Source organism: Coregonus clupeaformis, chromosome 19 (genome assembly GCF_020615455.1).
Source record: "Coregonus clupeaformis isolate EN_2021a chromosome 19, ASM2061545v1, whole genome shotgun sequence".
NCBI classification, from domain to species: Eukaryota; Metazoa; Chordata; class Actinopteri; order Salmoniformes; family Salmonidae; genus Coregonus; species Coregonus clupeaformis.
In genome coordinates, this window is record NC_059210.1 from 33,539,389 (window position 1) to 33,563,107 (window position 23,719).

At 44.3% G+C, this 23,719-nt stretch overlaps 1 protein-coding gene across 1 annotated transcript in view; it reads left to right on the top strand.

The window, feature by feature from the left end:
• Nucleotides 1-3,225: 3,225 nt before the first annotated feature.
• LOC121532074 (pleckstrin homology domain-containing family A member 7) overlaps nt 3,226-23,719 on the top strand; it is a 57,338-nt gene continuing 36,844 nt past the window's right edge. Inside the window, 5 exon segments of the mRNA XM_045205207.1 lie at nt 3,226-3,294; nt 3,955-4,059; nt 5,624-5,696; nt 10,325-10,425; nt 17,768-17,949. Of these exon segments, the coding sequence (XP_045061142.1) occupies nt 3,226-3,294; nt 3,955-4,059; nt 5,624-5,696; nt 10,325-10,425; nt 17,768-17,949 (530 nt within the window).

Below are 23,719 nucleotides of genomic sequence, written 5' to 3' on the forward strand. Positions count from 1 at the left end.
GCCTTTAAGGTGCAGGGTTGAGTAACCGGGTGGTAGCCAGCTAGTGATGGCTATTTAACAGTCTGATGGCCATGAGATAGAAGCTGTTTTTCAGTCTCGCGGTCACAGCTTTGATGCACCTGCACTGACCTCGCCTTCTGGATGATAGCGGGGTGAACAGGCCGTGGTTCGGGTGGTTGATGTCCTTGATTATCTTTTTGGCCTTCCTGTGACATCGGGTGCTGTAGGTCTCCCACATTGGATACGGTCGCTGCCCACCGGTTCTGAAACATAATCAGTGCACCGTAGAATTGGCACCTTTCCCTATGTTGCTATGTGAATAATAGCAAAGTTAACCAGCATATTGAGATTGAGAACAATGCGGCGGAGGCAGCAGCAGTAGAGACGAAGAAACAGCCTTTGCCCTAGCCTAATTGTCTAAGAAAATTGAGGAGAGAGGAAATTAGGTCTATAATCAATAGCCGAACTGTTAAATGTGCCTGGCTTTATAAATCATCAATGTATCTACAGAAATAAGACAGATCCTGCTTCTGTTGCCTGTTTGAGTGTTTGTTTAATCACCAAGTCTCATGCAACGGCAAAATGTCGGATAAAGCAATTTCACAGATTCAGCAGTTTTTCATCTTTGCTATGCTGTAATAAAGGCTTTACAAAAAAAAATCTTTACCATTGATTTATTTTGAACAAACTGGAGTTAATGATAATTTATTTAGTGTTGTTTACAATGTTCCTAACAGGCAGAAGAAGAATATTGTAATCTAACAGCACCTGTTTGTCACACATAATATGCACCAATCCTCCCTCCTATACCCTCCTTTTTAAAAATCTCCTTATTGTTATCATTATAATAATACGTAATGTTATCATTAGTATGCCTTGTACTGTCGTGGTCAAAAGTTTTGAGAATTACACAAGTATTGGTCTTCACAAAGTTTGCTGCTTCAGTGTTTAGATATTTTTGTCAGATGTTACTATGGTATACTGAAGTAAAATTACAAGCATTCCATAAGTGTCAAAGGCTTTTATTGACAATTACATTAAGTTTTATGCAAAGAGTCAATATTTGCAGTGTTGACCCTTCTTTTTCAAGACCTCTGCAATCCGCCCTGGCATGCTGTCAGTTAACTTCTGGGCCACATCCTGACTGTTGGCAGCCCATTCTTGCATAATTAATGCTTGGAGTTTGTCAGAATTTGTGGGGTTTTGTTTGTCCACCCGCCTCTTGAGGATCGACCACAAGTTCTCAATGGGATTAAGGATGGGGAGTTTCCTGGCCATGGACCAAAAATGTCAATGTTTTGTTCCCCCAGCCACTTAGTTATCACTTTTGCCTTATGACAAGGTGCTCCATCATGCTGGAAAAGGCATTGTTTGTCACCAAACTGTTCTTGGATGGTTGGGAGAAGTTGCTCTCGGAGGATGTGTTGGTACCATTCATTATTCATGGCTGTGTTCTTAGGCAAAATTGTGAGTGAGCCCACTCCCTTGGCTGAGAAGCAACCCCACACATGAATGGTCTCAGGATGCTTTACTGTTGGCATGACACAGGACTGATGGTAGCGCTCACCTTGTCTTCTCCAGACAAGGTGTTTTCCGGATGCCCCAAACAATCGGAAAGGGGATTCATCAGAGAAAATGACTTTACCCCAGTCCTCAGCAGTCCAATCCCTGTACCTTTTGCAGAATATCAGTCTGTCCCTGATGTTTTTCCTGGAGAGAAGTGGCTTCTTTGCTGCCCTTCTTGACACCAGGCCATCCTCCAAAAGTCTTCGCCTCACTGTGCGTGCAGATGCGCTCACACCTGCATGCTGCCATTCCTGAGCAAGCTCTGCACTGGTGGTGCCCCGATCCCGCAGCTGAATCAACTTTAAGAGACGGTCCTGGCGCTTGCTGGACTTTCTTGGGCTCCCTGACGCCTTCTTCACAACAACTTAACCTCTCTCCTTGAAGTTCTTGATGATCCGATAAATGGTTGATTTTAGGTGCAATCTTACTAGCAGCAATATCCTTGCCTGTGAAGCCCTTTTTGTGCAAAGCAATGATGACGGCACGTTTCCTTGCAGGTAACCATGGTTAACAGAGGTAGAACAATGATTTCAAGCACCATCCTCCTTTTTAAGCAATAATAATTAGCCTAAACAATAAATAAACCGCAATTCACGAATGCATGCAACTGTTTTTAGTCTGCTGTAATAAAGGCTTCCTGTATATATATTTTTTTCATTAGAACAGACTCTCTGGTACACTTATTTATTTAGTGTTGTTTACACTGTTCCAAATGGTTAGAAAAAAATATAATATTGTAAATCTAACAGCAACTGTTTGGCACAGATAATACTCAGGCAACGCTTGCTCCTACACCCTCCTTTTTCTTGATCTCTAGTAGTTTCCACAACTAAGTCAAATGCCTTCCACAGATCTGGCTTCTCCTTTCCGTCCTGAGCAACCAGTTAACATTCGCCTGTTTCGAGTTTCTTTTTCACGTCCTTCGCATCCATTTTGCTGTCAACATTACTGTGTTCAGAGTTTGTTTATAACCAATTTATTCATGTGATTATGATAGGCTATAGGTCAGACCCTATTGGTCACATGCATGTGATGCTTCCATGTTTCACGTAAAGAGAGCAAGGGTTGAGGGAATAGGGAATGTTTTTCCTGAACAAAATAGGGATTTTGGTAACAGAACTTTTCAGTCAAAGTAAGTAAGAAACTAAATGGCTGAAATGATGTTGCAGCTTCAGCACGTACAGCGCAAGGAACACTTGCTGTGGTGCCTTTTCGCAGCTGTAGGGAGGAGAGCGAGACAACATGCACCAGTCGCACAGGCACTTGCTGTCATTTGTTTTAACACTGTGACCATCGGACTCTTTCTTGAGTCATTTTTGTGTCTTAATTATTTAAACAAACGGTATGCTTAAAGCATCAGACAAGCCCAGTGCCTATGTAGTTGAACACATAGGGTGTGTTTGTCTGTATATGGAAAAATACGTTTCAGTTTAAACATTTCCACCAATCGATTGGTCGAAAGAATAGGACAACTCTCGGTCGACCAAGATTTTTTTTTTGGTCGGGGACAGCCCTAGCGTGTGCGAGCTTGTGTGTATGATGTGTGTGCATACGTGTCTGCGTGTTTCCTTCAATGCGTCTGTATGTGTGGCGTTTGCGTGTGCGCCACGTGCGTGCATGGTTGATTCATGGCCCTTACCCAGCAGCTATGTCTCACTAATGGCCGACGAATCGATCCTCAACCACGGAGAGGATCACACAGACACACGCATAACCCGGAGGTCATCAGTCAGCCACCACAAACTGTCCTGTTGACGGCTACCTCTATAACCTCATCAGCTGTAACTATGCTCATGATCACTACCGCTGTAGACCATTGCAGCAGCTAATGAGCTCTAACGGCCATGTCAGACCTAGTTGAACTCTCGCCTCCTGGTTAGTCTGAAGAGCGATTGTCTCACCCACCCCACCACCCCCTCAAGACAGAATGGTTCCTCCCGAGGTGTATTGCTATAATACTCATGGGAGTCATTTTTTTCTTCACTTGTTATTTGTGTGGGTGAGCGTTTGGCTTATGGTAAACCATTGTCACAATTGATTCTGGGCTTGCTTAAAAATGCGACTTACTTTGATTGGATTGGGTCAACCAATCAGAACATTCTGTAAAATGTGTAATGTGAAACTTTAAAAAACTAACTTTAAAAAACAAACAGCATTGGGGATTTTCTTATTGTGTATCATGCTACATATTCCAACTCACCTACAAGAGACCGTCATGTACTGTCATGGCCGTGTGTGTTTTAAATTAAATCAATCAATCTGTGTCCCCTTTCAAGTATGATTGAAATTGAGGATGGATCAGTAGAAACTAAATTGTAAGGGCTGGTGAGGTCAAAGTTGAAATAACTAACCAGTATGCTGGGTGTATGCTGGGTGTGTGTCCTATAGGGCTCCAGGTCCAGTGGGAGGGTGCACAGTTTTGGGAAGCGAGAGCAGTCCATCAAGAGGAACCCCAATTTCCCCGTGGTGGTGAGAGGATGGCTCTACAAACAGGTAAGCAACGCACACACACACACACACACACACACACACACACACACACACACACACACACACATACACACACACGTATGCATACCTACACGCTCGAAGGCACACACACCTAAAATGACTAATGAAACTTGAAAGGTACACACACACACACACGTATGCATACCTACACACTCGAAGGCACATACGACTAATGAAACTTGAAACGCGCGCGCACACACTGTCTATCAGGGTTTCCCAACCCTCTCTTCTGGGACAACCAGACGTTTCACCTGATTCAATTAGTCTACCTATCATCAACCCCTTGACTAATTGAGTCCGGTGTGCCAGTTTACGGCTAAAACAAAAAGGTGAAACGTCTGGTGGTCCCCGAGGAGAGGGTTGGGAAGTACTGGCATAGGCTGCCATTGCAACAGAGGTCATGGACACATCATATGGACGTGCATTGGGTTGCTTTTCAAAAACAGGATGGAGCTCATTGGTTGATAAGGTGTCTGTAGGACAACACTGATTGGCTGATAGTGGGACAAGCAAGCCAATGAAGATGATAGACATGGGTGTGCAGGCTGTCAGTTGATTGGTAGACAGGAACTGGTAACAAATCTCATTGGTTGACACAGAAAGGGGTGCAAAATCTACAGGATACTGTTGATTGGTTAGTAGAGACACACAGAGACTCACAGGATAGAGCTCATTGGTTGATAGGTGTCTGTAGGACAACATGATTGGATAAACTGGTAGCTGGGTGTATGGATCGTATCGTACACGTTTTTTTTGTACACAGTTCTCACTCTGTGTGTGTGCGTCCCAAATGGCACGCTATTCCCTATATAGTGCACTGCTTTTTACCAGAGCTGGTCACAAGTAGTGCACCAAATAGGAAATAGTCTGCGTCATTTGGGATACAGCCAGTGTCTTAATGAGCTCCAGGGTTGACCTTTGAACCCTGTTTATGTCTGCCAGGTAGATGGATGTGACTTTGCCCTCGCTGGAACTCGGAAAAGCCAGCACTGTCCCATTATAAAACTCTAAGAGAAGAGAAGCACAATGCAATTCACTTTAACTGATAGACACGCATTATCGGTGGAAACACACACACACACACACAGAAAGACACACACAGAAAGACACACACGCATGCATCTCTCGCTCTCTCTCTCTCTCTCTCTCTCTCTCTCTCTCTCTCTCTCTCTCTATATATATATATCACTCACTCACTCAGTCACTCACTCACTGACTGTCAGGCACTCACGCACCACACACACACTCACTTCTGAGGGAACGCTATTTAAACACCAAACCATTTTCCTCCAAAACAAACTCCCTATCATGACAATGGGGAAATGAACACAATGCTCTTCCTACCAGGGAAAATATTCAAACAGGCAGCACTTAATTACTGTGTGTGTGTGTGTGTGTGTGTGTGTGTGATGATCTGTTTGAAGTGTGTTTTCCCTTCTCTCTGCTTCCATCATTCCCCTGGCTGCGAGTGTTTGAAAAGCGATGGCAGGCATAGCGGGCCAATAAAGGAGTGTAGGCCTGAATTCTCTCTCGCTTTCTTTTCCAGGACCGCTCTGGAATGAGGCTTTGGAAGAGGAAGTGGTTTGTGTTGGCTGACTACTGCCTGTTCTACTACAAAGGTGAGAAGCTTTTGGTGGGGGCGTGTGTGTGTGTGCATGCTCTAGGGGAGATTTGACGTGGTATTTTAGTGCTGTAAGTATAGACTTGATGACTTTATAGGCCTATTTCGGTGGCACTGACCTGGCACCTAGATGTGAGCATAGAACATCTTTTAGTATTTTGTTCATTTGTCCACTGTTAATACTTTCCTCCAAACATGTGCATGTCAGCAATAATGTTTTCAAGACAGACTACTTTCAATACAGAGCAAAACTGTGATGATGATAATGTGTTTTGCAGATCAAATCAGATCAAAATATCCTATTAAAGTTAGATTGGCTGAGATAGAAAAGAGGCAAAATTGGAGCATAAAGGAAGCTATTTATAGTCAAAGTTTCATAAAGGGCCTTTCTCAAGACTAGACGGCAATCTTGGATCTTGGCTGAGCCTCGTGAATGAAAGTATTTGCCGAACGAGCCTGGAAATAAGCCATACGGATACTCATTACGCTTTTTACTTGGTTTATTCTCACCATGTTTATTCTAACCACATCTTGGCAACGCCAACGAGTGCTCATCATTCCAGACCCCTGGTAGTCAATGGTTGACTCCCAAATGGCACTCTATGCCCTGTTTAGTACTATACTTCTGGTCAAAAGTAGTGAACTATACAGGAAAAGTAGTGCACTACTCAGAGAATAGGGTGGCATTTGGGACACAGACTGTCCTAATCCATAGCCACTGTCCCACGTGAACCGTTCTCAATGTTGCCCTAACGTTAGGAGAGGGTTAAAAGAGCGTTACGTAAGAGATTGGAACCAGAATGTCTCCAGTTGATGAGGGAGCCAGAGGTTTAATCAGTGGTTAATCTGATGTGTAACCCGAGGTCTCTCTCACCGTGTCACTCTCTTGCTGTCTAACCCCCTCTCTCTCACGTACTCTCGTTCACTTTTACTCCTTCCCCCGCTCTCTCACCCTCTTCCTCCATCTCTCTCTCTCTCCCCTCTCTTCATCTTACTCCCATTTTACTCCATCTCGTCTCTTTCGGCCGCAATCAACTCTTTCCCTGTTTCTCGCTCTATTCATCTGTTCATTTCTCTGCATAAGAAGTGTGTGTGGGTGGGCAGATAAAACTACTGGGCGGGGTCCCAGATGGAGAATGTCTCCTTCAAAGCTCCTTGAATTTATTTTTAACCAATTACTCTTTAATCCAGACCCCCCCCACACCTTCACTTATCAACCAAACACTCCACTCCACTACACACACCACCACATGTTGTCGCACACACACACATTCTAGCACTCTGTCACAATGTGCAGCGGTGGAAACACTCCCCCCATGAGAGTTGTCCCATGTATTTATAGCGGGGTGAGCTAAGTAAGATATGACCAGGCTCTAGAGTCAGATGGGGAACATAGTGGCATGACATTGATGCCAAACCAGGCAGAGGACAGCCGTGGTATGAATCGGCCATGCCAACTGGATGGGCAGAGAGCGATTTAGTGGAGTGGCAGTGTAGTGCCAGTTTGGGTAAGGGGGGTTTGGCAGAGTGCTTTGAAAGGGGCAGCGGTTATTGACTGGTTTGGCAGAGTACTGCCACATGGGTGTTGGGGGAGTGGGGGTATACTACAGTGGTGGAGGAGGGAAATGTTATTAGTGGGTCATAAGTGACATCTCTCTCTCTCTCCCAAAATGGGAAATATTATTGACATTACATTGCACTTTTCACTGGCTGTCCCTCAGGTTGTGGCAGGAGGCACATTTTGCCATTTCACCCAATAAATATTAGATTTTTTCTTCATCTTTTATAGTTTCAAATTCTTTCTACTGAATGATCATTTTTGGAAAGAAAGATTCTCTTAGGTCTGAGTATTTGTCACAGTGTAATAGGAAATGCAGCTCTGTCTCTACCTCTCCCCTGGAGCAGAGTGAGCACAGCCTGTCCTCGCTGGGCAGCCACGTTTGCCTGTGACGACCGGTCTCTATAGCCAGACTGTTCTCACTGAGTCTGTACGTAGTCAGTGTTTTTCTCAGTTCTTCTGTCAGATAGTCTGCCACCATGTACTGTCTGTTTAGAACCAAATAGCATTGAAGCTTACTTTGATTTTTTTGTGGCGTCTTTCCAATAGGTGATATATTTTTGCTTTGTGATGATTTGGTTGGGCCAGATTATCTGAGTGTTGTCCTGAGGCTCTATGGGGTTGGTTTGGGTTAGTGAACTGAGCCTCAGGACCAGCTGACAGAGGGGACTCTTCTCTTGTTTCATCTCTTGACATTATAGGGCTGTGTGATGAAATGTTTTGGGGTCACTTGTTTTTAGATGGTTGTAAAATTTGATGGCTGTTTTTTCTATTCTAATAAGGAGGGGTTATTGGCCCAATTCTGCTCTACATGCGTTATTTGCTCTTTTTGCAATACAGTCTTACAAAACTGCATGCAGTATTTCGATTGGATTTGTCCCATTTGGTAAATTCATTATTAGAGAGTGGACCCCATACTTCGCTGCCATATAGAGCACTGATTGGAACATTTTTAGCCAGATTGTAATTGTAATTTCGATTTTAATGTTCCTTTTAATTGCATAGAATGCTCTTCTTGCTTTGTCTCTCAGCTTGTTCACGGCCATGTGAAAGCTACCTGTGTTGCTAATATTTAGTCCTAGATACATGTTGTTTTTGGTGTGTTCTAATAGAACTGTGTCCAAATACAATTTGTATTTGTGATCCTGATTTCCGGACCTCTTTTGAAATATCATTATATTCTGGGTTTTTAGGTTAACTGTCGGAGCCCAGGTCTGACAGAACCTGTGCAGATGATCTAGATGCTACTTAACCCCTCCTTAGTGGCAGACAGCAGCACCAGGTCATCTGTGTACAGCAGACACTTGATTTCAGTGTTTTGTAGGGTGACACCATGTGCTGCAGATTCTTATAATGTTTTATCCAATTCATTAATGTAGATGTTAAATATTGTTGGACTTATTGAGCAGCCCTGTTTCACTCCACGTCTCTGAGAGAAGAAGTCTGTTTGCTTGTTGCCAATTTTAACCACACATTTATTTTTAGTATACATTGATTTAATAACATCCTATGTTTTCCCTCCAATACCACATTCTATTAGTTTATAAAAAAAGACCTTTGTGCCAAATTGAATCATGCTTTCTTGAAGTCTACAAAACATGAGTAGATTTTGCCTTTGTTTTGGTCTACTTGTTTGTTAATTAGAGTGTGGCGGGTTTAAATGTGGTCTGTCGTGCGGTACTTTGTTAAAAATCCAATCTTGCTTCTGCTCAGGACATTGTGTTCATCAAGGAAATGAAGTAGTCTGCTATTTATGATACTGCAGAGAATTTTCCCCAAATTGCTGTTAATGCAAATTCCTCTAATTATTTGGGTCAAATTTGTCTAAATCTTTATAGATTGGTGTGATCAATCCTTGGTTCCAAATATCGGGGGAAATACCTGCAGTGAGGATAATGTTGAAGAGTTTGAAATAATGTTGAAGAGTTTGAGTATAGCCAATTTGAATTTGTGGTCTGCATATTTTAACATATAATTTTAAATACCATCAGCACCACAGGCCTTTTTGGGTTGGAGAGTGTATAGTTAATTATTGTTCTGTAATTGAGATATCCACAGGATTCTGATAGTCTTGGACTGCTGATTCAAGGATTTGTAGTTGATCTTGTATATCTTTTTGTTCTGGGCTCTTTGTTATATTGCTGTAGAGGTTTGCGAAGTGATTTCTCCACATATCACCATTTTGGATAGCCACTTCCTCATGATGAGGTTTGTACAATTTATTCCAATTCTCCCAGAAGTGGTTTGATTATATGGATTCCTCAATTACATCCAGCTGATTTCTAATGTGCTGTTCCTTTTTTGTTCTTAGGGTGTTTTTGTATTGCTTCAGTGTTTCCCCATATTGAAGGCAGATATTGCTGTTGTCTGGTTCTGTATTTTTGATTAGATATATTTCTCAATGACTTCCTTAGATTTTTGCAATCATTATCAAACAATTTTTCATTATCTATTATTTTTGGTTTGCTCTTATGTTTCCTTATATTAGCCAAGGAGGCTAATTTGTCAAATACAAAGTGTGTTCCAAATGTCCAAATGTACACCTTCATTGCTGTAGGACAGGGATCATCAACTAGATTCAGCCGCGGATCGATTTTTTTCTGGAGCGGATGGTCGGGTGGCCGGAACATAATTACAAATAATTAGTAGACTGCAAAAAGCCCAAACAGATATAATGTTTGACTAAAACATAATCATTTCAAACCTTCCTTACATTTGTATACGATCATGTGTCTATCTATTATGCGTGGGAATACTTGGGAACAGATTACTTAAATTAAAATCACTTGGGGATGATTTCCTGGTGTTTTTATAGTCTTTTATGTCCAACAATTAAAAATTTTAAAAAACGGCCCATTGGGGAACCCTGCGGTAGGAGAATGTTAAGGTTAAAAAGTTGTCCTAGAGAGATTTTATTTTTGGGCTACTAATTGAACTCCATCTATAGGCCTGTTTAGTGGCATGTCATTTATTGGGCTGTGATGCTTCATGGTTGGGTTCCGCTCTTCTCAGATACACTGTGATTTTACTGTGGTCTCTCGCTCTCTCTCTTCCCCCTCCCCTAACAGACAGTAGGGAGGAGTCAGTCCTGGGTAGCATTCCTCTGCCCAGCTATGTCATCTCAGCCGTGGAGCCTGAGGACCACATCAGCCGCAAGTATGCCTTCAAGGTACGACTCAGTTTGCCTCTTAACACATCTTATTTGTAGTCTTTTTAATGTTTTTTTGTTTATTTTATTAATTTGACTAATTTAATATTCTATGGCTTTATGTTGGACTGATAGATAATGGACTGAATGTGATTGGTTCTCTGCTTCATATTGACTTCTATTTGACCATCCGCTGGCTTAGAGGCATTGCATCACCGTGAGGTCACAATGCTCACAGGGAGAATTCTGTCAATCAATGATTGATGATATTCTGGATAATAAGTCAATCAGATATTTAACTGCATCCATCCTCCCCTCCCATTGGCTATTGAAGAGTTTCTGTATTGGTCACTTTTTAGCTTTCTAATTTCCTTGTCTAATAAATAAATACATTATTTTTGTTTTTTTAAACACCCACAAAAGAAAGCTATTTTCTCAACAATGCCTCCAACCGTAGGTTTTCTCTACAGACATATTGTAGGTATAATACTACAGTGTATAATTTAGGACTCCCTATGCCATAGAGCGACCGTGCATTCAGAAAGTATTCACACCCCTTGTTTGTTGTGTTAAAAAAGTAGGATTAAAATTAATTTTAATTTCTGTCAACGATCTACACAATATACTCTAATGTCAAAGTGGAAGAAAATTCTAACATTAAAAAAAAATAACTTAAAAAAAAAATAAAATGAAAAATATAACATTTATATATCTTGATTAGATAAGTATTCAACCGCCTGAGTCAATCCATGTTAGAATCACCTTTGGCAGTGATTACATCTGTGAGTCTTTCTGGGTAAGTCTCTAAGAGCTTTCCACACCTGGATTGTGCAACATTTGCCCTTTATTCATTTAAAAATTCTTCAAGCTCTGTAAAATTGGTTATTAATAATTTTCAAGTAGATTTGAGTCAAAATTGTAACTCGGCCACTCAGGAACATTCATGTCTTCTTGGTAAACAAATCCGGTGTAGATTTTGCCTTGTGTTTTAGGTTATTGTCCTGCTGAAAGGTGAATTCATCTCTCAGTGTCTGGTGGAAAGCAGACTGAACCAGGTTTTCCTCTCAGATTTTGCCTGTGCTTGGCTCCATTCCACTTCTTTTTTATCCTGAAAAACTCCCCAGTCCTTAATGATTACATGCATACCCATAACATGATGCAGCCTTCACTATGCTTGAAAATATGGAGAGTGGTACTCAGTAATGTGTTGTATTGGATTTGGCCCAAACACTTTGTATTCAGGACAAAAAGTGAATTACTTTGCCACATTATTTGCAGTATTACTTTAGTGCCTTGTTGCAAACATGATGCATGTTTTGGAATATTTGTATTCTGTACAGGCTTCCTTCTTTTCACTCTGTCAGTTAGGGTTAGTATTGTGGAGTAAGTACAAAGTTTATCCATCCTCAGTTTTCTCCTATCACAGCCATTAAACTCTGTAACTGTTTAAAAGTCACCATTTGTCTCATGGTGAAATCCCTAAGCGGTTTCCTTCCCCTCCAGCAACTGAGTTAGGAAGGATGCCTGTAGTGACTGGGTTTATTGATACACCATCCAAAGTGTAATTAATAAATTCACCACGCTCAAAGGGATATTCAATGTCTGCTTTTTTTTTTTTTTACCCATCTACCAATAGGTGCCCTTCTTTGCGAGGCATTAGAAAACCTCCCTGTTCTTTGTGGTTGAATCTGTGTTTGAAATTCACTGCTCGACTGAGGGACCTTTACAGAATTGTATGTGTGGGGTACAGAGATGAGGCAGTCATTAAAAAATCATGTTACACACTATTATTGCACACTATTATGTGACTTATTTAGGCTTGCCACAACAAAGGGGTTGAATACTTATTGACTCAAGACAGTTCAGCTTTTCATTTTGTATTCATTTGTAAACATTTCTAAAAACATAATTCCACTTTGACATTATGGGGTATTGTGTGTGTAGGCCAGTGACAACACAGCTCTAATCAATTTAATCCATTTTAAATTCAGGCTGTAACATAACAAAATGTGGAAGAAAAAAAAAGTAAAGGGATGTGAATTATTTCTGAAGGCACTGTATACCTGTGACAGACTGTGGTGCTAGCTGTATATCTGTGGTTGGTTCTAGATTAACCACATCTTTCTCTAATATCCTCTGCTAGTGGTTTCATTCCCACAGGAAGCCAGTGTGGTTCTGTGATGTTTCCTTTCCGCACTACATACAGCCTTGCCTCTGTTGTCATGCAGAGCCATTAGGTTTAGGTTTCAGTCTATTGACTGTATGACAGACGGTAGGCCTGGCTGGTCGTATCATATAGGCCAGTCACTGACTGATACAACCAGTCGGTCTCCTAGTATCTCTTGTCAGGGTTTTTTCTAGATCAAAAAGGGGCTTAGGTGGGGGGCGTGGCAGGGGTCGGCCCGTCGCCACGGCTGAATTTGATTGAACATTTTAGTAGCCCCCATCTTGCCTGAGTGGAGAATTTCCTGCAATTCTACACATTTCTACATGGAGCTGAGAGAAAATGTAGCAGTTTTTTAAAGCACATTTCCTGCGATTCTATGCATTTTGTTATTTCGCTCAAACATAATAACAAAATCAATTCTCCCTGACTGTCTAGCTTTTATTTTGGTGATTGTTAGTTCTCAAAGATTATATTATAAGAAAATATATAGGGCATTTTTTTCAAACATACTTTACATCTGGTTTTAGTCGTTTCAGTTTACACTGAAAGCGTTTTTGTTTTTACACTGTTTGGATTTAGGTGGCCAGAAAAAACGCTTAGGCGGCCCGCCCAAGGATTTCAATGGCAGAAAAATCCCTGTAATGCCTCCAATCTCTGCCCCTGGCTGACGACATGGATTCAATGTTATTTCACTGTTGATTCAATGTTTCCTTCCTAACCAGACCACCCTGGCCCTAAGGCAGTGTTTCTCAACTCTAGTTCTATGGTTGCATATGGTTTCTAGCCCAATACAAGAACACCTGATTCTACTCTATTCTATTCCTAATCACTGAATCCCTTCATTAGTTGAACAAGGTGTGCTTGTGTTGGGCTGAAACGAAACTGTGCAGTCTTGGTGTTACCCGCCAGGTTTGCAAAATTCTGGTAACTTTCCCAAAATTCCCAGGTTTTCCAGAAGTCCCGGTTGGCCCAGAAACAGTAGGGAATAAGAAGGAAATCAGGAATCCTCCGACCAGGATTTCTGGAAACCCTGGGAATTTTGGGAAAGTTACCAGAATTTTGCAACCCTAGAAACAATGCTATCCGGTTGTCCTATTATAGGTGGTGTTTTTGTTAACAGTTCACTCTACTGTTGACTCAACTAATGCAGTGAGAAAGGCTCTTACAACTCAGTTTGCAGTTACACTATAGCAGGCCAAATGTAATTGAATGCAGAGTGGAGATTTGGGCTGGCGATCTTGGGATTGACTGTGGAATGGCTCTGTAATCTACTCTAAGCCCTTATCAGAGACATAGTTTATATTGAGCTGCTACACTCTTGTGCAATCTGTCCCACTGCTATGGGTGTGCGTGTACGAGTGAGACGGAGGGAGGGGACAATAGAGAATGGCTAGCTTGTGTTTCCTACTCCCTAAACCAAGATACTGTTACTGCCATGGAAGAGTTGGGAGAATGTTAGGAGTACTGCCCCTTCCCCCAGTCAATACCTGTAACCCTACCCTGTCAGGACCCCCTATACTATAGGCAGAATAGATCACTCTCCAGTGTCTCTCTGGAGGGGTCTGTCTGTGTGTGTATGTGTGTGTTTTATGTACTCTGGTTAGTTTGATTGTGCTGCAACCATTCACTACTACAGTGTGTTAGTACTACTTGGTTTCGTCTGACTACTTCATCCCAAAAAATGTTTCCCCATGGTTAAAACCTCATTTTCCCACCCCACCCCACCACTGTTGAGTCAACCAATCTAGCTAGAAGGCTGGTACCCCCTCCCCTATTCGTTGAACTCTGTTCCCTCTCTTGTTCCTATTGGTGGGCTGCCTCGCTGGGACCCTGCGAGTGTGCGAAGTCGTCCAATGAAACACAAGTGCACCGTCCACTCATAAATAGGTACTGCCCTCTCAACCTATTGTACTTTACTAGAGTTACTGCTTTTACCATGTCATTTACCATCAGTGTGTGGTTGAAAAAGGGGAAATATATACAACAACGTGTATATTTCTTATGGTTTTGAGAGTGGTGTGCCTTTGGACGTGGTCGTGGTTTCCCTTCATTTTATCCGTCTTCTCTGTCTTGTATGATCTCATTCACTTATGCCTGTTGTTGTGTGTGTTGGCTGAACTCTGCTTTGTCTCATGTCCAGCATGCCACTCATGGAGGTGGATCGATTGATTTTATTTAAGTGGAATAATATTTTTTTTCTCCTCTTATGCAGACTATTTTGGAATGCATCTAAAACCTTCTGGCCTGGTCCCAGATCTGTTTCAAATTAAACGTTTATTTATAGAGCACATTTCTTACAGGGGATGCATTTCAAAGTGCTTAACAAATGTTTGTGCCGTCTTGCTCGAGGATGTGAATATTCTGTATACTCACTGTTGCTTAACGACTGTTGAAGGTTATTAGCCTGGTCCCAATTCTGTTTGTGCTGTCTTGCTGACTCCTATTTTTTATTTAACCCTATGTGGATAGTTGAGCAGTAGGAGTTGTCAAGACAGCACAAACAGAATTGGGACCAGGCTAATAACCTTCAACAGTCATTAAGCAACAGTTAGTATACAGAATATAGTTCCTATATTCATTTCCATTATGCCAATGGTTTTCCCAGAGCAGAAAGGTTTTGAGATTGTGGATTCCAGAACGTTCTGTGCGAATCATGTGTTTATTGATGTAAAAATATTTTTACGTGAGAGTTCATGAGTTTGTGTTATCGCAGCTTAGAGACCAGGGTTATGTCCCAAATGACACCCCATTCCCTACATAGTATAGGGCTCTGGTAAAAAGTAGTACACTATGTAGGGAATGGGGTGCCATTTGGGACGCGGTCTAGGCCCCCAGGCTTATCTGCACAATAAGAAGGCTTTGAATAGACGGGACAAAAAAGGCCTGCGTGTCTGAGAGGGGCTGGGGAGAGGAATAAGAGGACTGCTGCTATTGTTAGACTTCCTGTCTGGGAGTACAGGCTGGCTATTTTTGAGGAGGAGAGGGAGGGGGACTTGCCCAGAGTGAGCAGTGTGCATTCTCTGTGGAGGTGTGGTGGTCACACAGTGCACTGAATGTCCCACTCAGCCTCTTCCCTGTAGCAGGAATGCTATGAGGCTGTGGTAAGGGCTGTTATTGGAGACCAGGCAGTGTTTGTTTCGGTGTCTTCACATTCTTATATTGGTCTGAAAAGGCAGGGCAGGTATTGGATAGTTACAGTAACAGGGTAGATGTTGGGATGGATTGATAGATGTGTGTGCATGTGTATGGCATGCACATACATCCAACTATGAACGACAGGGCAGATATAGAACTGTAGTAGATAGCAGCTTGTCCAGATAGCTGAAGAGGCTGAAGAGTGAGGGAGGGGTGATTAGACAGCTGATTAACACAGCAGCAGTCTGACCCCCCTGTGTGGCCTTGCTAGTAACTACGTTAGGCCTTCTACTGCTATACTCTAGTGTACAGAGGAAGGGGAAGCTGCATCTAGATGGTCAGTTTTGCATTTCCCCCACTAATGGTTAAGGTTAGGATCGTGGGAGGGGAAGCTGATCCTTGATCTAGGGGCAACTTCACCCTATTCCACAGTGTACACTATAGGCCGAAGCCAGACTAGCCAGGGAGGAGATTTAAGACCTCCCCAGGGGGTAGAGGCAGCCTTCTGGCCCGACCTTCTCGACCTACTGATTGGGGCCAAGAGGCTTATCATTACACTCAGTCAACCTGCAGGAGCACGGTCTGTCTGTGTGTTTGTGTGAATATATGTGTGCATAAATGTGTGTGTACACCACAGGTGGCCAGTGCACCTCCATTGGGTAGGATGGGCTCATAGTAATGGCTGGAACGGAATAAATGGAATAGTATTGAACACATCAAACACGTGGATTCCATGTGTTTGATACCATTCCATTCACTCCATTCCAGCCATTCTTATAAGCCATCCTCCCCCAGCAGCCTCTTGTGGTATACACGTGTGTGTGTATACTGTTGTAAGGGTTTTCACACCACTAACAACACCCATGCCTCAACTCGAAAAGCCATGTTTGTATCAAATGTCGAGCCAGGCAAAATCACACGTTAATAAGATGCCTTTACCTTGCTTTGTCTAGATCCAACTAAAACCATCAGTCCCAAATGGCACCCTATTCCCTATACAGTGCACTACTTTTGACCAGGGCCCTTGTCAAATGTAGTGCACTAATAGGGAATCGGGGCAGGGGTGTATTCATTAGCACACACTGTAGCAAAACGTTTTGGTACGGAAAAACTAAAACAAGCGTTTCTTATTGGACAAATTCAGGTAGGTCCCTCTCCGTTTCAGCCTGTTTGCCTCAGTTTGGTTCCTAGTGAATACACCCCATATAGATTGGCTCTCATTTGTTACATAATGGCGATGGCATGAGTGATTGCCTCAATAATTGCCTTTTGCAGTGCCAGTGATAGCCGTCTTCTATCTAAGGAAAACTGTCTCTTGAAATATTGATTAGCCATCCTTCTCCCAAAGTGTGCACTTGCAATACTCCCTGTGATGGATTTTTAAAGCATTGGAATGGTGTAAGCGTTGACTGCTGTAGGGAGGTTCCACCATTGTTAAATCCATGATGGGAAGTGTGCAAGTGCACACTTTGGGAAAAGTGTGGAGAATCAGAACGCTCCATAGGAGACAAGCATAAGACAGTATGTATAGAGTAGGCCTAGTACAAACAATTCACAAGTTCTATCACAATGGCTCTTTCTAGGCTTGCTTGTTGTTGATTGGTTTACACTGCCCTCTGTTGTGGGTTGGATTGGACCTTTGCATTCTTGTTATGTCTCTCATGTTACTCTGTGTCCATTGGTCAGTATGGATGTCTCTCTCCTTTTCCATTGGCTGGAGTACTCTGTCGCTTCTCTCTGTTATTCTATTGGCTTTTGTCTCCATTGGCTGGTATCTCTGTTTCTCTATTGGCCAACACAGATATGTGTTTGTGTCTCCATGGGCAGACATTGGTTGATGTCCCTATTTCTCTTAATTGTTCAACACTTCTCTATCCATCTCTTTCATGGTTGGGGTCAATTCAGTTCATAGTAGACCATTTTTTGTTGTTGAATTACATTTCAATTCACCTGAAATAACTGAATTCACAACTGACCCCAACCCTGCTATCTACCCCATTGGCCAGACACCACGTCCATCACTCTTCTTCAATCTGACCCTCCCTCTCTCCTCTCCCATAGGCCAACCACACGGGCATGCGCTCGTACATTTACAACCGGAGCGCTGTGATTGACTCGCAGGTGGAGCACGGCGGCATGCGGTCATACTTCTTCAGCGCCGACACGCAGGATGACATGAACGGCTGGGTGAAGGCCATGAACCAGGCGGCGCTGATGCAGAACCAAACCGACAGCCTCAAGAGGTAGGTGTAGTGCGAAGTTACCCCTAGACACTGATCCTGGGTCAGTTTTGCATTACCGCCGCCAATGGTTAAGGTTCGGAGGCGCAACGATCGTCAAAATTGATAAAAGGTCCAAAATACATTTCTGATAAATCTAACAGCTGCATAATGGAGAAAGATACTCAACTCATATTTATTTAATTTTTTTATCCATAAAATAATGGATGTATTATAGCAAATGAACAATTATAGCAACTGAACAATGAGAGACATAGAATTAATGTAATCCAGACATTTTGGTGGGACTTCTGGTATGCAACTGAATGTGAAATATGACAATTTTTTCTTTAAAATGATTAATGCCAAGGTTTTTAAACCACATATGGCCCTTTTATATGTTTTGTTATTATATTGATAGAACGTTTTGAAAATAACAACCAATTTGTATTTACATATAGGCACAAATTAGTAAATTAGCATGAAATTACTCTATCCAACCAGCTCTTTCTAAATGACCACCCCAAAGATAATTTGTAACCGTCCCCCCCACAATCTCCCGTCAACTTTCACCATGGCTTTTACCCAAAGACTTGCGACATTACTTATTCATGATTGATGTCATCTAGAATATTAAACAAGGCAGAAATGTTTTGTACCAAAATAGCACCCACCTGTTGTGAACATCAACATCTCGCTGGAATTAACCAATGCATATTTTTTTGACAATAGGGGAAAGATAAAGAATTGCGCGATTGACCTAGATATCTGGATTATATGTGTCTGCTTTCTTTTCTGAGTGGCGACTTTGTTCACATTATCATCTAATCAAACAACAGTTTTCTTTCCCACGAAATGGAACCCTTTCTGTACTGTGATGTCACGAGAGGCTGTGTCCTGGAGGGACGTTACATCCCCCTGAGATGGCTGCAAACCCAGACAGCTATGGCTCCATCTGCTGGTATGGTCGGGAACTCCAACCCTCTATGGCCAATCTTCCCACGCAGCTGAAACCAATCAGGAGCTGATGAGCTGAAGGTTTGTTGAAGGGAAGAGACACGGTCTCCAAGCTGGGCTCTCTGGAGGACAAGAGTGCTGCACGTCCACTTCCATGAGGAATATAAGGATCTGGAGATACTTACCTTTGGGGAAATACTCACCTTTGGATATATGCACCTGTGGAAATACGTGTGGGACATTTGGAAGGACGTTTTGCTGGGTTGGCCACTAGCTGCAACGTGGAATACAGTAAGACTGGGGAAAAGTTATTTGAGCGAGTGAGAGTTATGATTTTGGATGTGGAAGAGACATCCCTGAACTGTTAACCCTTAAAGAGCCACAAGAGAACAGAATTGTGTTATACTTTCGTTAATTTCCCAAGACCTTTAATAAAATCCTTGTTTTGATTGAACCTGGTCTCCTTGCACTACTTGAGCAATCCCGCTGAAAGCTGTGTAGCCTCTCGTGACATCACAGATGGTGGAGAATACGGGCAGCTCAAGCGTTAATAGTGCATGTCAGAGGAGGATACCGAAGGTTTGATCACCCAGTTTTCCAAGTTGGCCGTAGGCTCCCCGCCGACTGAAATGGAGGACATATTGAAAGCCCTTGTTGCGGGCCAGCAAGCCCAGATGCAAGCAAACGTGGCTCTCTTGGAGGAGCAAAAGAAAGCCAACCTTCTGAAGGCAGAGGAATTGCAGTTGCAGAGACAGAGGGTGGTCCAAAATACCCGCCCAATAAAGGCAAGTGACTTTATATCTAAGATGGGAGCTACCGATGACATTGAGGCATACCTGCATGCATTTGAGGCCACGGCCACTAGGGAAGCCTGGCCCAAGCAACAGTGGGTTGGTCTGTTAGCCCCCCTTTCTAACCGGGGAAGCGCTGAATGCTGTCCGGGACCTGGGCCCTGACCAGGTTACTGACTATGATGCCCTGAAGTCTGAGATCCTCAGCAGATATGGACTCACAAAGTTTGGTATGGCCCAGCGCTTTCACAGCTGGACCTTCCAACCAGACCAACCTCCTCGGGCGCAGATGCATGAACTTGTCCGAACGCAAGGAAATGGCTGGATCCGCAGAGGAATACAGCAGCGGCGGTGGTGGAGGCCGTTGTGGTGGATCGTTACCTACGCGCCCCTGCCTTATGAGGCAAAAACGGTTCATCAGTCAACAGGCCTTGCCCACGGCTGATCTGACCGTGGAAGCTGTGGAAAAGTACCAGGCCACAGCGGAGATGCTGAATGCTTCCCGAAAAGACCCCAGGAGTGCGGCCCCACCACAAATGGGAAGAACCCGTCCAAAGGACCCCAAGGTCTCGAACCCAGCCACGTCAGGACTTATCCCGGCTCCAGGGGGAGCCAGAAACCAGGCGGGTCCAAGAAGAGTACACCAGGAGGGGGAAACTCGACAGTGTTACCGGTGTGGGGAGATGGGACATATCTCCTGGCAGTGTGGGAAACCAGCCGATGAACCTATGCCCACTGCGGAGTCCTCCAGCTCAGCACCCACACACCATTTTGCCTCGCTCTTGGGAGTCGTAGATGGCGGCCCAGATCGACCCCCACCTGCCCGGTAACTGTGAATCACCATGATGTGGAGGCCTTACTGGATTCTGGTAGCCGGGCCACCCTGGTGCGTAAGGATTTGGTGGGCCCAACGTGTCTGACCCCGGGGAAAGTCCTCCCAGTTTCCTGTGTCCATGGGGACACCAGAGAATACCCCATTACTGAACTTACAATGACCAGCACACGGGGAACCATACACACGACGGCGGGGTGGTTGATTCCCTCCCCGTCCCTGTCCTAATTGGACGAGACTGCCCAGCCTTTTACCCACTCTGGAGAGAGTCTCAGGAGAGGATAACCCGAGTACCTCGGAAACGGAGAGGCAAGACTCATCCTGGGAAGGCTCCGGTGCAATCCTCCGAGTTACTCACTCCCGCCCGGGCTCTGATAGGGATGGCAGGTGCCCAGACCGACACAGAGACGGAGCTACAGAATCTGGACAAAGAACTGTCTGGTCTGAAGGGGACCGCTGAGAGGTATCGTTTGTTAAAGCAACAGTTAGACATGAAGACAGAAGAGTTAGATATCCTCCAGGCTAAACTCCAACAGAGCTCCTTCCCTAAGCAACAGGAGGAGCTGGAGAGGCTGCGCAGGACCATCGAGGAGTGTGAGGAGACCCTGCGCAGTAGTAAGGAGGTCCAGAAGAAGGCAGAGGAGAAGTACAAGGTGTTGGAGAACAAGATGAAGAATGCGGAGGCAGAGAGAGAGAAGGAACTGAAAGCTGCTCAACAGAAGCTAAACTCTGCTAAAACCAAGGCTGATGCGTTCAGTAAGAAACTCAAGGAGAGACAACAGGAGGCTGAGTCCCTGGTCCTAGAGTTGGAGGAGTTGAAGAGAGAGCAGTCTGGCAAGCACCACGGCAATGCGGACGCCCTCTCCCGGCGTGATGCCTTCTTCGCTGCCTTTACCCCGACGAGGACGTCGGTCCCGAGGAGGGGGATGTGTGATGTCACGAGAGGCTGTGTCCTGGAGGGACGTTACATCCCCCTGAGATGGCTGCAAACCCAGACAGCTATGGCTCCATCTGCTGGTATGGTCGGGGAACTCCAACCCTCTATGGCCAATCTTCCCACGCAGCTGAAACCAATCAGGAGCTGATGAGCTGAAGGTTTGTTGAAGGGAAGAGACACGGTCTCCAAGCTGGGCTCTCTGGAGGACAAGAGTGCTGCACGTCCACTTCCATGAGGAATATAAGGATCTGGAGATACTTACCTTTGGGGAAATACTCACCTTTGGATATATGCACCTGTGGAAATACGTGTGGGACATTTGGAAGGACGTTTTGCTGGGTTGGCCACTAGCTGCAACGTGGAATACAGTAAGACTGGGGAAAAGTTATTTGAGCGAGTGAGAGTTATGATTTTGGATGTGGAAGAGACATCCCTGAACTGTTAACCCTTAAAGAGCCACAAGAGAACAGAATTGTGTTATACTTTCGTTAATTTCCCAAGACCTTTAATAAAATCCTTGTTTTGATTGAACCTGGTCTCCTTGCACTACTTGAGCAATCCCGCTGAAAGCTGTGTAGCCTCTCGTGACATCACAGTACGTAGAACGTTTTCCCTTCTCTCTTGTCATGTAGTTGCCGTGTCAGTGCGTTTAATCCCCATCGATATATAAACTTTGATAAACACGTGGGTCAAAAGGTTTTTGTCCCATGTCTACAGTTCCGACGATACCCCCATCCTTTTGAGACATCGTTTCACACTTTCCCCCGATAGTAAAGTCCAGGAGAAAAGGTGATTTGCACAGGTAATTGTGGAGCCAAGAGGTACGCTGCCTTGGACCTAACCTCCCTGTCTGTCAACCTGTCACTCCAGACCTGGGTCATATACATGTGAAATATGTTGAAATACTTGAGGTTTGCTTGATTTAACTTTAACAAATTGAAGGGGTGGGGGAGTTTGCACTTTTGGGACTGTTAAGTTGGTAATATTTTATTGGGCAGTTACACATCTGACCTACGTTGTAGTGTGAATGTAACTTAGCCGTGGCAATTCTTAAGTGTGTGTGTGTCTGAATATATTTGTCTGGGGAGAGAGATGAGTTTCCTTGTGTTTGCCATTCTGTCAGTCTCATTGATAGGCAGCGCTGAGAAACAGAGCTGCAATCTCTTGGGCTCTTTGTGTGTGTGTGTGTGAGTGCGTGTGCATGCCTGTATTTACATTTTAGTCATTTAGCAGACGCTCTTATCCAGAGCGACTTACAGTTAGTGAGTGCATAAATGTTTCATACTGTATGACCTTGCAGCAGACAGTGCATTGTGATGCAGGGTGCTGTGTCTGTGCCAGCCTTGCTCCATGATGCCACTCAGCATGCTCTCAGATTGCATTGGTGCAGGCACACACACACAATAGTACAGTTTCACAGACTTTATGACAGATGCCTAACTATGATGTGAGAAGGATGGCGAGAAAGTGAATGACAGATGGAGATGGAAGAAGAGAGTGATGGTGGGAAAAGCAATGGACAGACTAGAGAGAATAATAGATGGGGGGGCTGATGAAAGACAGAGAGATGTGAGCGAGAAAGAGGGTGATATGTGGAAGAGAGGAGGGGGTGAGAGACACACAGACAGACACACATAGACAGACAGACGGACGGACAGGGACGGACGGACACACACGGACAAAGCGACGGACAATGATGGACGGACGGACACGGACGGACGCTCGGACGTCAGTCCTTCTGTGTCTGTCCTTCCATGTCTGTCCGACAGGCAGACAGACATGGACGGACGGACACAGGCAGACGGACACGGACAGATGGACACAAGGATGGACGGACAGACAGTCAGACAGAGATGGACGGACGGACAGGCGGACGGATGGATGGACAGGGACGGACGGACAGAGACGGACGGACAGACGGACGGACAGGCAGACGGACGGACAGACAGGCAGGCAGACGGACGGGCAGACGGACGGACGGACGGACGGACAGGCAGACGGGCGGACGGACAGGCGGACGGACGGACGGACGGACAGGCAGATGGACAGACAGAGACACGGACGGGCAGACAGACACGGACGGGCAGGCAGACAGACGGAAAAACAGACACGGACAGACAGACGGACAGACACGGACGGACAGACACGGACCGACAGACGGACAGACACGGACCGACAGAACGGAAACAGACGGAAAGACACGGAGGGGCAAACGGACAGACATGGACAGGCAGACGGACGGAAGGACAGACGGACAGAAGGACAGACACGGACAGG